General features: G+C 44.4%; 1 protein-coding gene across 1 annotated transcript in view; it reads right to left on the minus strand.

The window, feature by feature from the left end:
* The window catches only part of B4GALNT3 (beta-1,4-N-acetyl-galactosaminyltransferase 3), a 501487-nt gene that overhangs the window by 4574 nt on the left and 478144 nt on the right, over positions 1 to 18769 (minus strand). The window contains exon 19 of the mRNA XM_069228126.1: positions 16536 to 16662. Coding sequence (XP_069084227.1) covers positions 16536 to 16662 — 127 coding nt within the window. The remainder of the gene's footprint in view (positions 1 to 16535; positions 16663 to 18769) is intronic.

Below are 18769 nucleotides of genomic sequence, written 5' to 3' on the forward strand. Positions count from 1 at the left end.
AGCATTCGTTACACTCACTATTTATAGTCACAAGTAATGGTCTGTTATGCTATTAATTGTGTTTGACCAATGACTTTGTGTTTCACCACTGCACATATTGGTTGCTTAATGTTCACCAGTAGCACATTACATGTTGTATTCAGTTTAGCTGCCTACTGGCTTTAACATGGCATTATACATTACATTCTGTATTCAGTTTAGCTGCCTATTGGCTTTAACATGGCATTAGACATTACATTTGGTATGTAGGTTAGCTGCCTATTGTCTTTAACATGGCATTAGACATTACATTTGGTATTTAGGTCAGCTGCCTATTGGCTTTAACATGGCATTAGACGTTACATTCTGTATTTAGGTTAGCTGCCTATTGGCTTTAACTTGGAGTTAGACATTGCAGTTGAGACACTGCAGATGAGCTGTGTTTTTCCAAGCTGTGTTTTTCTACGTGGTAGACCAAGCTGTGTTTTTTCAAATTGAATTCACACGAACCCTAACGTGATAAGAGAGCGTATATTTGGTGTTTTCCTTTCTGTTCAGCCTTGGGAAGAGGAGGGGCCTAGGAGATCTGGCCAGTCTCCAATGGCTTGTTTTCACTTCATGAGTCTGAGAGGAAGGGGCATGTTTTTGGAACGATGCAGACTCTCAGATGATGCATTGTCTCTAGATGCTAGCAGGAGCTATGAGAAATGGACTGACAGAAGATCTAGTTTCCCAATGAAAGCAGAAAGAGTTGGCATTAAGATGGGAAAAGGAATGCTCAGAGGAATGTGGGGAGGGCGGGATGACACCAGGTATAATTGCCAAGAATTGGGTAAGGAAAACAGTGTTGTGCTTGCTTCTCTATCACTTGTATAGACACGCTGCACAGATGATCCATGGGATTACCCCACTGAGCCGCTGGGTGGGTGTGTACACAGCATAAAACTTAAGATGGCAGGGTGTCATGAAAGCGGGGAATTGCACATTGTGGCTCCAAGGAATAATTTACAAAACTCAAGTCTTGCTCTTATGGTACGCAATGAACCCCACTGGAAAACAATGCCATTATTGACACCCACCAGTCCATAATTACTTGTGATGTGGCTTTCAGATATATCTGGTATCTGTTGTTAACTACTTTGATATCATCATTACAGGTGGTCTTCTGCAGCTATGTTGGACCTGTCCCTTTTTGCAGGTTTATCCCCAAACTTTTTGCCTTCTTCCTTCTAATTTTTCCAACCTGTTTTTGTTAGTTTTAGGACACTGGGCACTTTAGCACTGCTAGCCAGTGCTAAAGTGCATATGCTCTCTGTCTAAAATGTATTGGTGATTGGTTTCTCCATGATTGGCATATTTGATTTACTAGTAAGTCCCTAGTAAAGTGTGCTATGTGTGCCTAGGGCCTGTAAATCAAATGCTATGGGCCTGCAGCACTGATTGGACCACCCACATGGATAGCCCTGCAAACATGGCTCAGACCTGCCACTGCAGTGTCTGTGTGGGCAGGTTTAAACTGCCATTTTGACCTCTCAAGTGCACCCACTTGCCAGGGCCAAACCTTCCATTTTTCTACATGTAAGTCACCCCTAACGTAGGCTGAAGGCAGCCCCATGGGCAGGGTGCAGTGTATTTAAAAGGTAGGACATGTACTGGTGTGTTTTACATGTGCTGATAGTGAAATACTGCTAATTGCAAGGAACATCTCTCCCATAGGTCAACATTGGAATTACCTTGAAATATGTTTTAAGTATAATTTCCCATTAGGAGCAGATAGAGATGTGGAGTTTGGGGTCTCTGAACTCACAATTTAAAAATACATCTTTTGGTGAGATTGTTTTTTAAATTTTAAGTTTGAAAATGGCACTTTTAGAAAGTGGGCATTTTCTTGCTCAACCATTCTGTGCCTCTGCCTGTCTGTGGAATACACATCTGGGTCAGGGTGACAGTTCGGCTGCTTGTGATTTCACTCTAGACAGTCACACAAAGGGGGCTGAGGTGTGACCTGCAAATCGTGATGGGTCTTCCTGAACTAGAATGGTGGGAGGAGCTGACACTTTCACCTGAATAGGGCTGTGCCTGTCCTTACACAAAACAGTCTCCAACCCCCTGGAGTTTGTCTGGGGACAGGGCAGGAAAGGCAGGGTCTTGTGCACTGCAAAGACTTCTCTTTAAAGTTTGCCCACTTCAAAGACAGAAATAGATATAAGTTCTGGGCCTCTGGCCCTACATAGTTGGAACACTTCTGGACTGAGGACATTCTGCCAGGAAGAAGAGATGGATGCTTTAGGAGGGATTGCCAATCTGCTTGTTGCTTTGTTGTGCTGGCCTAATGCTTGCTGTCCCTGTCCTGGGAGTGAAAGGACTGGCCTCTGCTTTCTACATCCTGCTTTCCAAGGTTCTGCAAGGGCTTCAGTTGAGCTTGCCTCCTGTTAGGAAGTCTCAGGGACATCAAAGATGTCATCTGCCAGCACCTGGGCTCCTCTGCTGAAATCCCTGTCCTGTCAAGTGTGCCAAATTCAGTTCTGGGCCCTTTAAGGAGGATTTTGGTGCTTCAAGAAGAAACTCCATGCATCGACAAACAGAGTTATTCCGAACCGACATATCGTTGTAAAGATTAGAAGCAGCGCTGCTGCCCAAACCAGAGCATGGTCTCCGCTTGATGTACCAACTGGGGTTTTCAACGCAGGCCCCAGCTTTCCGTCGCATTGTGTCAGAAGAACCATCGCTGCATGAGGTTTGAGCACCGCATCACAGAAGTCTGTGACGCACTGCCCTGACTCTGATGCAGTGCCTGCTTCATTGCTGTGAGATCACTGTGATATTGACTCATTGCAGCTTGACTTTCGGCACACCATCCCTGGGTGCCATTTTCTTCATCAACACCTCACCGCAGTAAGGAACTGATGCTTTGTGCTGTAAACGACGCATCACCTCCCTTGTGGAAGTAAGGAACTGATGCATCACCTATCCTGACTAGTAGTAAGGAACTGACGCATCACCTCCTTTGCAACAGTGGAACCAACACATCTGCGTCTCTTTTGATGCATCACCTCCCCTGCACCGGCATCATCTTTGTTTTTTGACGCATCTCAGGTACTTTGCCTCAGTCAAGGGCTTCATTGATTTCAAGGAACTACAATTACATTGAATCTCTTAAAAGTGATTTCTTTACTTCTGTATGTTGGATTTTTTTCATTTTGGTCCTGTTTTACTCAGATAAATATTGGCTATTGGTATATATACTGGTGTTAAGCACTTTTATGGTATTGTCACTGTATTGCTTCCAGCTTGGCAATCATTACATAATATGGCAGGCGAGGTGCAGTCAAGGCAATGGAATAAATCACTCAGTCACCTTGACTGTCAAACCAATGTCTGCTATATTATAAATCAACCCCTTAATCTCTAGAGGCAACCATAACTAATCCAAATGGATATCTTTTTAATTTAAATGCTACTGGGGAAGTTATAAATGCAGTCATTGGTTGGGACTCAGGATGTAGTTAGTGGTAAGCCAATCATAAGCTCAATTTCCTTCAAATTTTTGTTCCTTCAAGAGTCAATAGCATTTTATTTACATTTGAAAGGGCTTAGCTGTCTGTCCAACTGGACGTTTTCATTGACTGTGTGCAAGACTACACACAAAGCTTAATTCTGTCTCCTCTTTTTGAGGTTACTACAGGAGAAAATCTTCAACTTGCTCAATTATGGCCTCTACCTCTATTTTCCTTAGCATTCGTTACACTCACTATTTATAGTCACAAGTAATGGTCTGTTATGCTATTAATTGTGTTTGACCAATGACTCTGTGTTTCACCACTGCGCATATTGGTTGCTCAATGTTCACCAGTAGCACATTACATGTTGTATTCAGTTTAGCTGCCTATTGGCTTTAACATGGCATTATACATTACATTCTGTATTCAGTTTAGCTGCCTATTGGCTTTAACATGGCATTAGACATTACATTTGGTATTTAGGTTAGCTGCCTATTGGCTTTAACATGGCATTAGACATTACATTTGGTATGTAGGTCAGCTGCCTATTGGCTTTAACATGGCATTAGACGTTACATTCTGTATTTAGGTTAGCTGCCTATTGGCTTTAACGTGGAGTTAGACATTGCAGTTGAGACACCGCAGATGAGCTGTGTTTTTCCAAGCTGTGTTTTTCTACATGGTTGATCAAGCTGTGTTTTTTCAAATTGAATTCACACGAACCCTAATGTGATAAAAGAGCGTATATTTGGTGTTTTCCTTTCTGCTCAGCCTTGGGAAGAGGAGGGGCCTAGGAGATCTGGCCAGTCTCCAATGGCTTGTTTTCACTTCCCGAGTCTGAGAGGAAGGGGCATGTTTTTGGAACGATGGCCCTGGGCATCAGCGAGGAGAGATCTTCCAGGACTTCGGGCAGGAGCGGACATCAGCTGCCTGTCTCCCGTTTGGGTGGAAAGTCTCTTTCTCGCAGTTGAACTGGAGTCATCAACTTGCAGGCATAAGAAAGATGAAGTGGAGTGATAGGCCCTACGGTGATGCAATTTTGACTTTTATGCTTTGCTTTGAAGTTATGCTATAATATAATCACATGTATTTGCTGTGTACATTGCAACTGAGAAGTACTTTGATATATTTTGCTTTCATTACTGCGACTACTTTTAAACGTGTGCTTCTAACCTACTAATCTCGTCTTTCAGGAACCTCGTGGTGAAGTAATAATAATAATAATAATAATAATAATAATAATAATAATAAATGTCTTCTTTAAACTAAGAAGTGCATTCCAGAGAAGTTTTGTCAGCTGGGTCATAAGATAAGAGAAGGAAAGCAAAACATGGTCTCATGCAATGATGTATCGGCACAGATAAATATATTCATTTTTTTTTTAATATATCTTTTATTGCTTTTATAAAGGTGATAGCATAAATCAAAAACCATTAAGATATTCCCCAACTGCGTAACCCCTCCCTCCCCCCATTGTGCACTAAGTACATCAAATACAGATCTTATTACGACAAATCTCTGAAGTCCTGAGGTACAGCGTAGTTCTAATATATTTATAAAGCAGTTGTAGCTATCTGTTCGGAGTCCGATGTTGAATTGTCTTCCTCCGTAAAAGGGGCATCTACACCCTTTAAGTTTTCAAGCAATGAGTCCCACTGTGTAACATTTTCTCTGGGTCTTTGGCTTCTTTCATTAACACTGTGCCCTCTATTTCAGCCCACTTTACTAGTGCACCTTGCCATCTATTTACTAGCGGACCACCTGGGTCTTTCCAATGTGAGGTTATCTCTCTCTTTGCTGAAATCATTGCCAGGTCTATGAATTTGTTCGAGGTTTTGTGTGTCGATGGGCACAGGAAATCCCCCAAAATTGCTGCTATTGTGGTTGGTGATAGTGGTCTTTCAGTGCAGCTGGCTATTTTCCTGAATACTTCTATCCAGTACTAGCTAATCTGAGGGCAGTTCCATAACATGGGCATTAGGTCTGCCGCTAGTTTGGCGCAGAGCGGACAACAGGAGTTATTTGTGTTATATATTTGGGTTATCATTTGGGGGTTAAGTAGGCTCTATGGAAAATGTACATGTTTATCAGTTTAAATCTTGCGTTTCTGGATACTGCATAGATGTGGGATGTGATTCTAGCCCATTGGGTATCTCCTAATGTGGTGTCAAGATCTATTTGCCATTTAGTCTTGAGTTTGTTTAGCGGAGTGCAGGTGCCGTTCTGCATGAATTTCTATACCCCTGAGATTATCCCCCTTTGGTCTCCTATGGAGCAGAGGAGGTCGCAACCCCCGTGGATCGGGGGCTCGGAGGTTCCTGAGCCCCATAGTTTTTGAATGGTTCTAATGAGGGCATTGTGGGTAAGGAACAATACGGGCGGGAGGGCGAATCGGTCTTGTAGCTCTACAAAAGAGCAAAGTTTTCCATTGAGAAACAGGTCGCCCAATTTCGTAATATTATAAGGTACTAATTTGTTAACATGTTTGGTGATTTGATTACCTGGGAGGCAGTTCAATGACTCCAAAGAGATTTCAGAAGCGTAGGGAGTCTTTGTGTGAGAGCGTTTTAAGTAGTGATCCCAGCAGTGTCTTGTAACTTCCCACTCCAGTGGGAGTGGCTCTTTCGGTTTTCTGGGGTTCAATACTATATGTAGGATTTTTCCTAGCGGGCAGTTTAATGGTATCTGTAAATCTTTTGCGACTGGGGGTTTATTAATCAATTTTGCCAAACATTGTACTTGTCCCGCCCAATAGTAAATTTCTAAGTTAGGGGCGGCTAAGCCTCCCTCCAAGGTAGGTCTTTGTAGAGTGTGAAGTGCTATTCTGTGTCTGCTAGGTCCCCATATGAAGCTTGCAATTATAGAATCTGTTTTCCTAAATACCGAACTCGGGATTATTAGTGGGAGCGTGGAGAAATAATGTAATAGTCTGGGCAGTACTATCATTTTAAGCAGAGCGACTCTCCCTGCAACCGTTAGTGGCAGTGTGCTCCAGAATTGCATGCTAGCTTTGATTCCCCTAATTGCTCCATGTATATTCCCCTCTAGCAAGTCTTCTACTGAATGATAAATGTTGACTCCAAGATACTTAAAAGTGTTCAGTGACCGGGGCAAACCCCTAGTGTCAGAGGGCCTCGGGTGCCTTTGAACGCCGGGAAAATGGAGGATTTCCTCCAATTAATCCGGAGTCCTGAGGCTGATCCGAAGTTTTCTAGCATTTCTATCGCCCCAGGTAGGTCCGTAACTAGGTTCTTGAGAATAAGTAGCATGTCATCGGCATAAAGGGCGACGTGGTGTGTCCAGTTATTAATTAGAATGCCCTCAAAGTACCTTTTGGATCTTGCAGTTTTCGCAAGGGGTTCTACCGCTATAGCGAATAAAAGAGGGGAGAGTGGGCAGCCTTGTCTGGTCCCTCTTCCCACAGTGAAGGGCTCGGAGAAAGTGCTACCTGTGCGTACTCTTGCTGTGGGGTTTGTGTATAATAGTTTCGTCCAGCGAGTGAAACCTCCTCCTAATCCCAGTTTTAACATAACTTGCTCTAGGTAGTCCCATCTTAAACTATCAAAGGCTTTTTCAATGTCTATTGAAATTATTGCTGCTTGAGGTATGGTAGCAGGTACGGAGTGAAGAATTGAGATTAGGCGTCTGATGTTTTGTGCTGTACTGCGTAGTGGGATGAAACCCGACTGGTCCTGGTGAATCAGTGAGGTCATGAAGGGTAAGAGTCTATTGGCTAATATCCTGCTTAATATTTTATAATGTATGTTCAACATAGATAGAGGTCGGTATGAACGGACATCACTAGATGGTTTTTCTGGTTTTAGTAAGGGGATCATTATGGCCTCGTTAGTAGATTGGGGTAATCTATTATTATGCCACGCTTCTGTGTATAGCTTGCAGAGTCTAGGAGCAAGTGTGTCCTGATATAGTTGGTAAAACTCTGAAGGGAGTCCGTCTTCCCCCAGTACTTTACCCTTTGCCATGTTCTGTATTACAGTTTTGATTTCAGCTATTAAAATAGGGGCAGCTAGGGTCGCGCTTTCTTCGACTCCTAGTTTAGGGAGAGCAAGTGTTTCTAGTTCTGTGATCTGGGTGGTATTAATTGAGTCGGTGGGAGATGCATAAAGGGAGGAGTAGTATTCGAAGAAGCAAGTATTAATTTCTTATTGGCTAAGTACTCTGTCACCTGGACACTTCTCAATTTCGAGTATAATAGTTTGTTGTTTGGAGGGTTTGGCTAGCCATGCCAGCAGGGCGCCTGCCTTATCTCCTTCGGCGTGTTGCCTACTTAAGTACTGTTTATAGTCGAAGCGAGAGAGCCTAATGTTTTCTTTTACTATTTTCGTTTTAGTTTCCCGCAAAAGGGGGGGTCAGCTCAGGGTGAGAGGGATGTTTACGTTCGGTGTCTCTTAGGGAGACTTCGAGCTTTTTAAGCTCAGATTCAATAGATCTACGCACTCCTACACTTTCCCCAATATAGTTGCCTCTGGTTACTATTTTAAAGGTTTCCCATTCTATTGATCTAGAGGATGGTGTTCCTGAGTTTAGTTTGAAATAGTCTTTGATACTATTGTGAAGGGAGTGTTTGAAGGCCTTGTCCTCTAATGCCTCTGCCATAAGTCGCCATGTGGGGATCACAGGATTTTCTCTATGCCGAGCCAGTGAAACCAGTAAGGGTTTGTGATCTGAAATGGTACGGCCCAGATACTCGGCTGATACTGCAGTGGATTGTAGTTCCGGGGAAACTAGTACTGTGTCTAGTCTTACGTGTAGGTCATGTACTGCTGAGTAGAAGGAATATTCTCTATTATGCGGGTTGAGGAGTCTCCAGCAGTCTCTTATTTGCCAGTGTTGTTGCCATTCTGTAAAAGCTTTAGCAGTTTTTAGAGTCTGAGTTTGTGAAAGGGGAGGGTGCGATCGATCCATATTAATATCAGTTATGCAATTAAAGTCCCCACCTAACACTTTCGGGCTCGCTAGAATCGGACCTAGTTCTCTAGACAAAGTGTCAAAGAATTTATTTTGATCCTGAATCGGGGCATAGAGGCCCCCTATAGTTATTTCCCTCCCATCTAGCCTTCCCATGATAACAACGTATCTTCCGTCTATATCTAAAATTGTGTGTGGAGCCTGGAATGGAACGCCGGGGCGCACCCAAACTAGAACTCCTCTTGCAAACGCTGAATAGTTGGTAGAGAATATTTGGCCTCTCCATCTTTTCCAAAGTGCTATAATCTCCTGCTCGAGTAAGTGAGTTTCCTGCAATATAACTATGTGTGCCCCTCTACGTTTAAGGTAGTTGTACACCTTATATCGCTTGGCTATATTATTTAACCCCCTGATGTTCCAGGTTATTAATTTGTATTTTGAAGTCATAGCCTTGATTTAATAGTTGTTGGCTATTATTAGGGGAAGGATCCAAGGGCAATTTGCTGCTACAACTACCTGTCAGGTGTTTGGTTCGAGAGTTATTTATCGCTCTAGGCCTCAGTGCACGATGTTCCCCTAAAACTAATTGAATGTAAATCCCAACTCCCACTCCCCAGGACCGGCAACCAAAACTCTTCCCGTCCAAACCGTTAACATTCCTATTATAAAATCCAATAGGTGGGTGGCGTGGCAGGGGCCGAGAGCACGTGTCCCGAGCCTCTCCCGGGGCCCGGCCGCAACATGGTCAGTTCTTTATAGTATCCGCTTTTGTCTCAAATGTTTAAAAACAGTGTTCCGGGGCTAGAGCTTAACAGGGACCATAGTCAAAGTTAATTGTTTTCGCTTAGATACTCACGGACAGAACAGTCTGCGCACAGTAGAGTCAAATAATTTCTTCCAAGGTTCCTGGTGTTATTATAGGCAGGCTGGTGGTAGTGTCTCGTGAGGATATCGAGGAGCCCCCACAGCTAGAGTCAAGGTCCGAAAGGCTGCCGGAAGTCCGAGGACTATGGCAGGACCCCCCGCTAAGGGCAGTGGCTGCATCTACAGCGACTCGCATCTCCTGAAGGGATTGATGTTTTGGGGGGGGCCGTCTCCGTGGTCAGCTTAGAGGATTGGCTGCGTTTCTTCCCCGGTTCGTGGAGGGGCCTTGGGGGGAGGGATGAGGCGGTCAGTTGTGGTGCTAAGAAGAAATGCGTTTTCCCTTCATGTTCTATTCTGAGCTTGGCGGGGAAAAGCATTGCATATTTTACCCCATTCTCTCGTAGAGTGCGTTTATGACTGAGGAAGGAGGCCCTTTGCGCCTGGGTTTCTTTCTTGAAGTCCGGGAAGATCATGGCCCGCTGATTATTACATAAAGTTTCGCCTAGTAGCCGTGATTGGGAGAGTATATAGTCTCTATCTTTGTAATGCAACAGTTTAGCTATGATAGGGCGTGGTCTAGCTCCCAGCGGTGGTGCCCTGTTGGGGATCCTATGAGCTCTTTCTATTGCAAAGTAAGCCGAAAGGCCCTCGGAGGCCACTGTGTTTCTAATCCAATTTTCCAAGAAGGATTCTGTGCTGTTTGCTGAAGATTCCGAACCTTCCGGCACCCCGATAAGTCTGAAGTTATTCCTGCGTGCTCGGTTTTCAGCATCTTCTGCTCTGGTTTCTAATGTCTTAATTCGGGCGGTAATATGTGCTATTTCATTAGTTGTTGTTTGTTGTGCTAGGGCGACTGCAGATAGAGATTTTTTGTTCGTCCACACTCTCTCTTTCAGTTTACGGTGGTCGTCTCGTAACAGTGAGAGGTCCGACGACAGACTATCAATTTTTTGCTCAAGTGCTTCACGGGATTCTTTAATAGCTAGGAGGACCGTGTCCAGAGTTGTTTCTTGAGGAGTTAAATTGCCTGTGCTGGCCAGGTTGGAGGGTTGAGTAGGGTGTTTCACATTTGCAAACTCAGTTTGGGTTTGGTCTTCTCGCTTTTTAGGTTTCCCCATGCTTAAAACTGTGCTGTGACTGGAAGGGATGAGTTGTGTGCCCAAATCACTGTAGGGGTCCGAGTCACCGGATTCGGCCTATCTGGTCCTCTCTGTTTGCCCTGGTCTTCCTCCTCTCTCAGGTTCCAATCAGTGGGGAGGAGAGACTCTCCCACTTTTCCACTCTATGTCCTCCGTTTGCTGGTACCGTCTGTAGACTTATTTCAGATCCCGGGTATAGTGGGGTGGTCGGAATGTGAGGAGTGTTCTATGACCCGTTCTCCTCTGAGCCAACACTGTATGTAGGTTGCGATGTCGTCTTCTGGTCGCGATTTCGCTCACTTTGTGCCCCTTTAAATTTAGGGTCTTGTATGTTTTACGGTCCACAGGTGGATCAGACTCAGCCCTCCAGTTAGTGTATTTGGGTAATAGACCCTCCCAGGGCATCCAAGAGTGCTCGGTAGGAATTCCCTGTTCGCTGGCCCGCCCCCCCCGGGCCGGCGGGTCCCCCGCAGCGTCCCAGCTACGGTTCCAACGACGGGCGGCCAACCGCAGGTGCAGGTGACGTGGTTTGTGATTCTACCTGCGTAGGTAGTGCTTTGGGCCCCACAACATGCAAGTACAGGGGTGGGGGTATCCATTCCAATTCTCCCTCTCCGTTCACAGCTCCGGGGCCGCCCGAGGGTACAACCGGACCAAGTCACGGGGGCCCCCGGATATAAGGCGTCTCCGAGGTCCCGTACAACCCAGGGCCCCTGATGCAAGGTGGTGGGCCCACCCCTCACTCCGCAACGCTGTGTCTCCCGGATGTGTCTTCTCTTTTGTTCAGGCCGGAGGCTGGGCGAGTGCCCCTCATGCTCCAATCAACACTTTAAAGGTTCTCGAAGGTCCCGGGGCCGGCTATCACTTTCACCCCGTCCTCCGCCCGGCGCCTGGGCGGGGGATTACCGTTCTACCCCGCTCGCACGTTAGCGCACTCACCGGGTTCTCACGATTAGTCCGGGGCCCCAAATGCTCTTAGCGGACTCCTCAGGCCGCGGCGGTCAGTTCTCGGCTGTCGAGGATGCTCAGGGCCTCTGCACTTCTCCCGTCTCTTCAGCGGCCGCTTTGATAGTTGCAGTCACCATTTTGTTTTTTTATTCTTTTCCCCCCGGTCATCCGAGGAGCCCACCTGCAGCCGCCTCTGCGGGGGTGGAATCTCCTAGGACGTGGTCACCTCCGAAGCTAGCTGTCCACGGAGGAAGATCCCAGTGGACAGTGGACGATTCGGTGAGCTCTGCGCGGTAGTAATGAAGGCCGGGCCCCGATCCAAGCCCCGGAGCTCCGCCCTAAGCTTGCAGCCTCATCGGCTGCCGGCCACACCCCCCAGATAAATATATTCATAGCCTTACAGTTTTGTAATTTTATTCCCAAATAGTTTTCTCTGTTTTTCCACAATTTCATGTTTATTTCTTCCTACTATTGATACTTGTTCCCCATTTCCTGATTTTAGTGTCTTCCCTAATTCATATTGTTGCCTCAAATGTAAAATGGACAGGATTTTTTCCACAACATACACGTTTTGCACATAGTTATGTTCATTGAACTCAGTACTTTCTTTTCAATATCCCACTAGAGTTATCATTTCTCCATTGCAGCCGCCCAACTTTATGGTGTTGGTATGTAATTGTTTCTCTGGGCACTGGTTATTTCGCATATTTCTGCAAAGCATTATGTGCAATATCTAGAGTCAATCTCCAGTACTACGCTTTCTCCATCAGTTCTTACTATGCTGCTTGTTTTTTATGTTGGTAATGCCTTTTTTTCTAGATCCACTCCCTTTTTACCAAAGTACTATATTTTGTATTTCCGATATTTGTTCTTCATCCCCTACCCTCACGTAACCTTCCTGTCTGTCCTGTTAGTGATCATACCCATCCTTCCATAATGCCCTTTCCCACTACATCGGTCATATCTCTGTCTTGTGAAGGACAAGTTCTTGCTGCAAGTCAAATGTGTTTTACTTCAACATCCCTAAAATACCCTGCCCTCTGTCTTTTTACAATCTCCTTGTTTATTTACTCATGTTTTCCTTTCCCTAAAATTGTCCTTCACTGAATAACCGCCAAACTTTAATAGTGCTCACATCCAATTGTGTTTCCTTTTAATTTATGCTTAGTTCTCTGACTTGGTATTTCATTCAATGTTTCTGCAATTTTGCAATTACAATTACTTATGACAACGTAGAATGGCTGCTTAGGAATAACTGCTCTTTCATCTTATCTCTACATTGAGCTTTCCCCTTCCTAACTGGTCTGCAATTTCTCCAAAGTCAAAAGCCACTGCTAGTTCCTTCAAAATAGACCCAAACTAGTCAATATTTGGCCTGGTGGAGAATGTATGTCTGATCATGACCAAATTTACCTCTCTATTGTTGTGTTTTATTGCTTCTTCATACACATGGGCGATTACGCTGCTTGTGGCGTTTTCGCCCTTCTTATGAAAGCCCTTTACCTTTGTGTTCCAAAATGAGTCAAAGTAAAGCTCTTCATCTGTTGGAGCTAAAAATAAATGTCATTTATAGCTTCAAGATAATTACTAAACATATTTTCCAGTCTTGCCAGTACGTGTGTATCCTCCGGCATTTCTAGAAACAATGGAGGTTTATTAATTGATTTTATATTGATATGAGTAGCCCAAGTTTATGGATGTAGTCTGCAGAGGGTTACATATTTATGCCACCAATATATGTATATTATCTGTAACTGGTATCACAATATGTATATAGTTATATATAGGTTTTATTATTACCTTTCTTATATTGAAAATTGGTGATGTGCCCAATGCTATTGAACGTTTATTTAAAAAAAAAAACATAATGCAAGAGATCCCAGGCCTGAAAGTCTCCTTTATGTTAATTTAATGCTATGCAGATTTAGGCCTCTGGTTTGTTTCATTAAAGTCATTATTGTACTGTATTAGTTCCTTTTTATATTAATTGATATGTTTTTTTATAAATTCTAAATTGACCAGGTTTAATTTGGCCTGCATTTTTGTCTGTTTCCTTGTCAGCATGAACATTTTATTTTATGCATTTAGGCTTGATGTTATAACTATGGTAGTTTTAATATTTATGTTTTCTTAGGGACCTCTTCTCTTTGAACCGTCAATGGGGAAGGTGTTGTGAGGTTACTTTAGCTGTTACACAGGCACATTATTTTAGCTTAGGCCTGCAGCTTGTGCCCTTTCAGTCCGATAGATGCATTTTTATTTTTATTAGTATTTTAGCAAGAGCTTCATTTTAGTGGAGATTATTTTATTGGTTGTGAATTCTGTTGTTAATTTCTCTTCACAATGCTTTCGATCTGTACTTTGCTCAAGGCTGAACCTGATAAGTTACGAGTTATTGCTGGCATAAAGTTTTTTTCATGTACCCAAATGGTACACAGAAACATACGTGGTGTCCTGTCAGGGCGATTTCTCAGAACACCAGATGGTGTTTTATAAAACACCTCACTGCCTCTTACATGATAGAGGGGAATTCCAGCCTGTTGCCATTGTATGTTGCACTCCAACTTTGCAGTTTCTGCTGAGATAAGACGCCTTCTCTGCTTCCATGGGGAGGGACTGTCAGGAGACCCACATACCTCTTCTCTATCTACAACTACAGGTATGGGGGATGAGTTCCTTCCGGGGGGGGAGGGGAGCTGATGGGCAGATTAGGGCATACACTGCCATGCTCATGTATGAAATATCAGAAGTGTAGGTATGGATTCTAGAATCATCACTGCAACAGTATTGTGGAGCTTTTCCTAAGTTTCACTTTTCTTGTCACCACATTGCTTTTATTATGTTTTCTCATCCCCATAATCGCAATACATGTCTTTTACAGATGATTCAATAAAACTCATTGAACCTAGTCTTGCTTCTGTTTGTCTTTGTATGTGTGGACACATGTGACTGAGAGAAAGGAGTAAGATTTGTTCCACCACAGGTATCCCTGAGAAATCTAGATGTCATGCGAAGGGCTGCCACAAATCACCTTTACTCTTGGGTACTGGTGAGGTGCTGCTAGCTGGATGGAAGGGTTAGGCTGACAGCTGTCACATGGCGTAGATTAAGACTTAGGCAGACATTCTGACCGCGGCGGGCGGCGGTCGCCGCCCGCCATGCTGTCACCGCCAAATGGCCGCTCCGCGGTCAGGAGACCGCGGATGCCATTCTGGCTTTCCTGCTGGGCGACCGCCAAAAGGCCGCCCGCCGGCCCAGCGGGAAAGCCCCTGCAACATAGAAGCCGGCTCCGAATGGAGCCGGCGGTGTTGCAGGGGTGCGACGGGTGCAGTAGCACCCGTCGCGACTTTCACTGTCTGCAAAGCAGACAGTGAAAATCTTCATGGGGCCCTGTTATGGGGCCCCTGCACTGCCCATGCCAGTGGCATGGGCAGTGCAGGGGCCTCCAGGGGCCCCATGACACCCGTTCCCGCCATCCTGGTTCTGGTGGTGTAAACCGCCAGAAACAGGCTGGCGGGAAGGGGGTCGGAATCCCCATGGCGGCGCTGCCATGGAGGATTCCCTGGGCCAGGGGAAAACTGGCGGGAAACCGCCGGTTCCCCTTTTCTGACCGCGGCTTTACCGCCGCGGACAGAATGGCCCTGGAAGCACCGCCAGCCTGTTGGCAGTGCTTCCGTTGCCCTCCTTAGTCCCCTATGCTCGGTGGTGCTGCCACCAAAATCCAACAGCCTTGCTACCATAACGAGAGTCTTTACAACACCATGTTATCTCTTTAGGAATAAAAGGACTCACTCCTGAGTATGGTGGTTTCCTCCCTTCGTTACAAAGTCTGGGCTCCCCCCCTTCCACCATATTTACAGCTGCACTTACATGTGATACTGCGCTTCCATTAAACACTATCACGTAGGTAAAACGGGTGACGTATCTCTTGTGCACTGAGCCGCCTTTTCACACACACTGGTTCTGTGTGTTGAGCTCTGCTTGTCCACTGTCCCCCTCTGTAAAAGCACCTGATGCCTTCAGGATGCCTCCTAAGACAGAGTGGAACATCTGAGGCTCTCTCATACAGCGGCTGTCGGTCTCCTCATCCAGGTCTCAATGCCTAACGATACTGTGGTCCTTGTCATCAATTGAACAGATCAAGATAGATGAGAGGAGCAGATATTTTGTTATTTTATTGACCAAAATAGATAAGTACAACTTCTGAGGAAACCAGCTGTAAATAAACAAGTTCACTGACAGTCAACTATCTTTTACCACTCTGGTCCACCACTTCACCCCACAACATTCTAAGGTCAAAAGAAAGCCGGAGTGAGATCACTTGCACCATAACAGAAACAGAAGAACATCACTGCACACCGCACACCACCACCTAGGAATGGGTACCTCCCTTGCACTCCCAGGGTCCTGGGCACGCTCCCCAACCCCTCCCAGAGTTCCCAAGATATGTTTCTCCAATGAGGCATCTGTCAACAGTGTTCCTAACAGACACATTATGGTAGCCAGTCAGATCATGCCTCGTTGCAAGTTCAAGGATGTCAAAATGGCAGACAGAAAAAATGCTATTTTGACAAATCAGATATGCTATACATTTAGGTTGCAATTCACGAGTAGTTCACAAGTCAAAGGTACAGTCAAGGAACTAAAAGCTTTTGGATATTTCGAAAAAAAAAAAATGAAGGACCCAGGCCGAGTCAAATGTATCTCTATGACAAGTGTGGTGCAGTTCTAGTTTGCGCAAACAATAAACATGAAACGTGATGAGCCTTGACCAAAGTCAGTGAACTTTGGAACATAGAAACTCAGTAGAGGGAATTACGGTTGTGCCAAATTTAGAGCATAGTCATCTAATAGTAAAAAAAATAAATGTCAGCTATCCAAAGTGTTCATTACTTGTACAATAACCATCTCAACCATACCAAATTCATATTGGCCATTGTGTGCCTGCGTGTATCCCTGCCAATTTTGTCATAAAGACAAAAGTAAGACTGAGGGGTGAAACATGAAGTGGAAACACAATGATAAAACTAAGAGTAGAAATCTTTAATGGCAGCCACAGAGAATAACAAATCCATAGCTAGATGTTGGAGGGGGAATGATTTCTAGTGATACTTCTTTGAAAGTAAGCTCCTGTGAGATAATGAAAACAAACAAAAAAATGTGCAAAATATATCACCTATCCAGCAGCTCCCAGTCTTCTCCGCCCCAGCTGTCGCGAAACTCCATGGTGTTCATCCCTCCTATGGCATCCAGGTCTGATTTGTAGATACCCAAAAGTCCAAACCCGTTAACTTCCCAATAACCTAAAGGCAAAGAAATAAAAAACAGCATCATCATGACCAGGTAGCTGTAAATGATGATAGGTACTACTTGTAATAAACACATTTGCCCTTTTCTCCTAAACCAATTGCTAGATTCCACTCCCACATATACGTCTAAAATCATCTGTCACGGTCTTTGACGTAGACCGTTAGTTGTCCATAAGATGTTTGTACAAATTAAATCAAGGGGGAAAAGTTGATAGATGTGTACTCTGAACAGTGGATATGTGCCTTTGGGGGAAATGACAATTCAAACAGATGGACAGATTCACAAGATGCCAGCTTTGAAATTAGGAACTGCTTAAGTATTTCTAACTTTCTCCAAATTCTATGGGATTTGCAAATTCTCTCGTGATTACTAACCCCTATAAACCTACAACAGTTGTGCATTGCTGGATGTAATGCTATGTGTAGCATTTCCCCAAGCAAATTTTGCAACAGGTGGAAAAACCCACATGCAAAACCTTTATGCAAATGTGCCTTTTCATGTCTGATTATCTTCTGTTTAATTCTCCATAGCAGAAACATGTGGGCTTCCTGTATATTTCCTCTCAACAAAAACAGTTATTCCTGCCTTTGTGCATTTCCAAGGTGGAGTTCTATCTATAAGGAGTACGTTAATGCTCACAAACTTACACATATGTTCGCTGTCATCTATTTTTGAAGGTAGGACCTCTCAAAAGCATACACAAACCCGACTAACACTACATTTGAGAATGTGCAAATTCATCACTAGTGGTCGAATTTCTGCATTCACAAATGTGCTGAATGCACACAAAATGTTGCCAATCCTGATTTTGTGAATCAGAATAGGTAATTCCTGTTTGCAACGTAAACTTTTTGTGCACCTAAACACAACATATCGTGAGGAGGGGCAGAATCCAAGGCGCAGTAGACCTAGACCAGTGTGTTATTTGTACCCTTTATCTGTTGTGTGGAGTATTACGTTTTAAGTGTGTAGATTAAAGTAATGTTCTTTTACTAAAGTAAAGCACTGGGTTGGACAGTTTGTTATTGCACTATTAGGTGTTTGTTGAGTTCTGCGCCTGCACACCCTCACACTATCTCCCTAGGAAGCCTGTTAGTGCTCACCATTGCAATCACTGAGTGTGAAAGGCTGAAGGGTTTGCACTGGGCCCAGTTTTGCAGAATCATAGATTTGTGGAGCATAGGGCATCAGTGGCAAACAACCTGATCCCTATGACATTAGCCCAGTATCGCCTGCTTGCTCCATGGTTCCCGAACTTGGAGTGACACATGAATTAATCGCAGCCATTGCCAATTACTCAGGGCAACATTTGAGTCGTCTTTGTTGACCTTCATGCCACCTCGGAGAGGAACCAGCCATACGCCAATCAATAGTGGTCCTATCCTAATAAAAACACTTGAGCTTAAACAGCCAGACCACGCCCACTCAGAATGGGTACACATGCAACTTCATACTAGTTTTGGCCTAGCTGGGTCTCATCTGTGAGGCACAGCTTGGTTCCTGTGGAGCAGTGGGGCATGGGACCAATGTGTGGAAAAAGTGTGCAAAAACATCATTTGCGATAACATACGCTACCAACATCTAAAGATCTGTCTCCAAAAATATTACTCTACACATAAATCCACTCCACTCTCAAGCAATTGAGTTTGACTTTGTTTAGGAATTAAATACAGGTTGAAACATTTGTGGACAGATTCGTTTTATAAGATTGAGATTTTGGATGTCTATGTTGGTGCCATCTTTAAGCATAGACCCATTAAACCTGGCACGAGTGTCACTTGGCTTTGTCGGTCCAACCTTACTGCAGCCAAAGCTTCAACAGAATCATTCAATCATCTTTAGTTATTAAACACTTGCAAATAACTTCAACTTGTAGAAGAATCAAACTCTTTATTCTTCAAACACAATCAACTATGCATTTGGAACTTTGTTGAGAACACCGATATATTCGTGCCTGAAAGGGATTATGATGTAAAACATATCCCTTGATGAAAGACATATAGGGGGTCATTCCGACCCCGGCGGGCGGCGGGCACCGCCCGCCAGGCGGAAACCGCCCAAAGACCGCACCGCGGTCAAATGACCGCGGGGGTCATTTCA

This window comes from Pleurodeles waltl, chromosome 4_1, assembly GCF_031143425.1.
Source record: "Pleurodeles waltl isolate 20211129_DDA chromosome 4_1, aPleWal1.hap1.20221129, whole genome shotgun sequence".
Classification (NCBI taxonomy): domain Eukaryota; kingdom Metazoa; phylum Chordata; class Amphibia; order Caudata; family Salamandridae; genus Pleurodeles; species Pleurodeles waltl.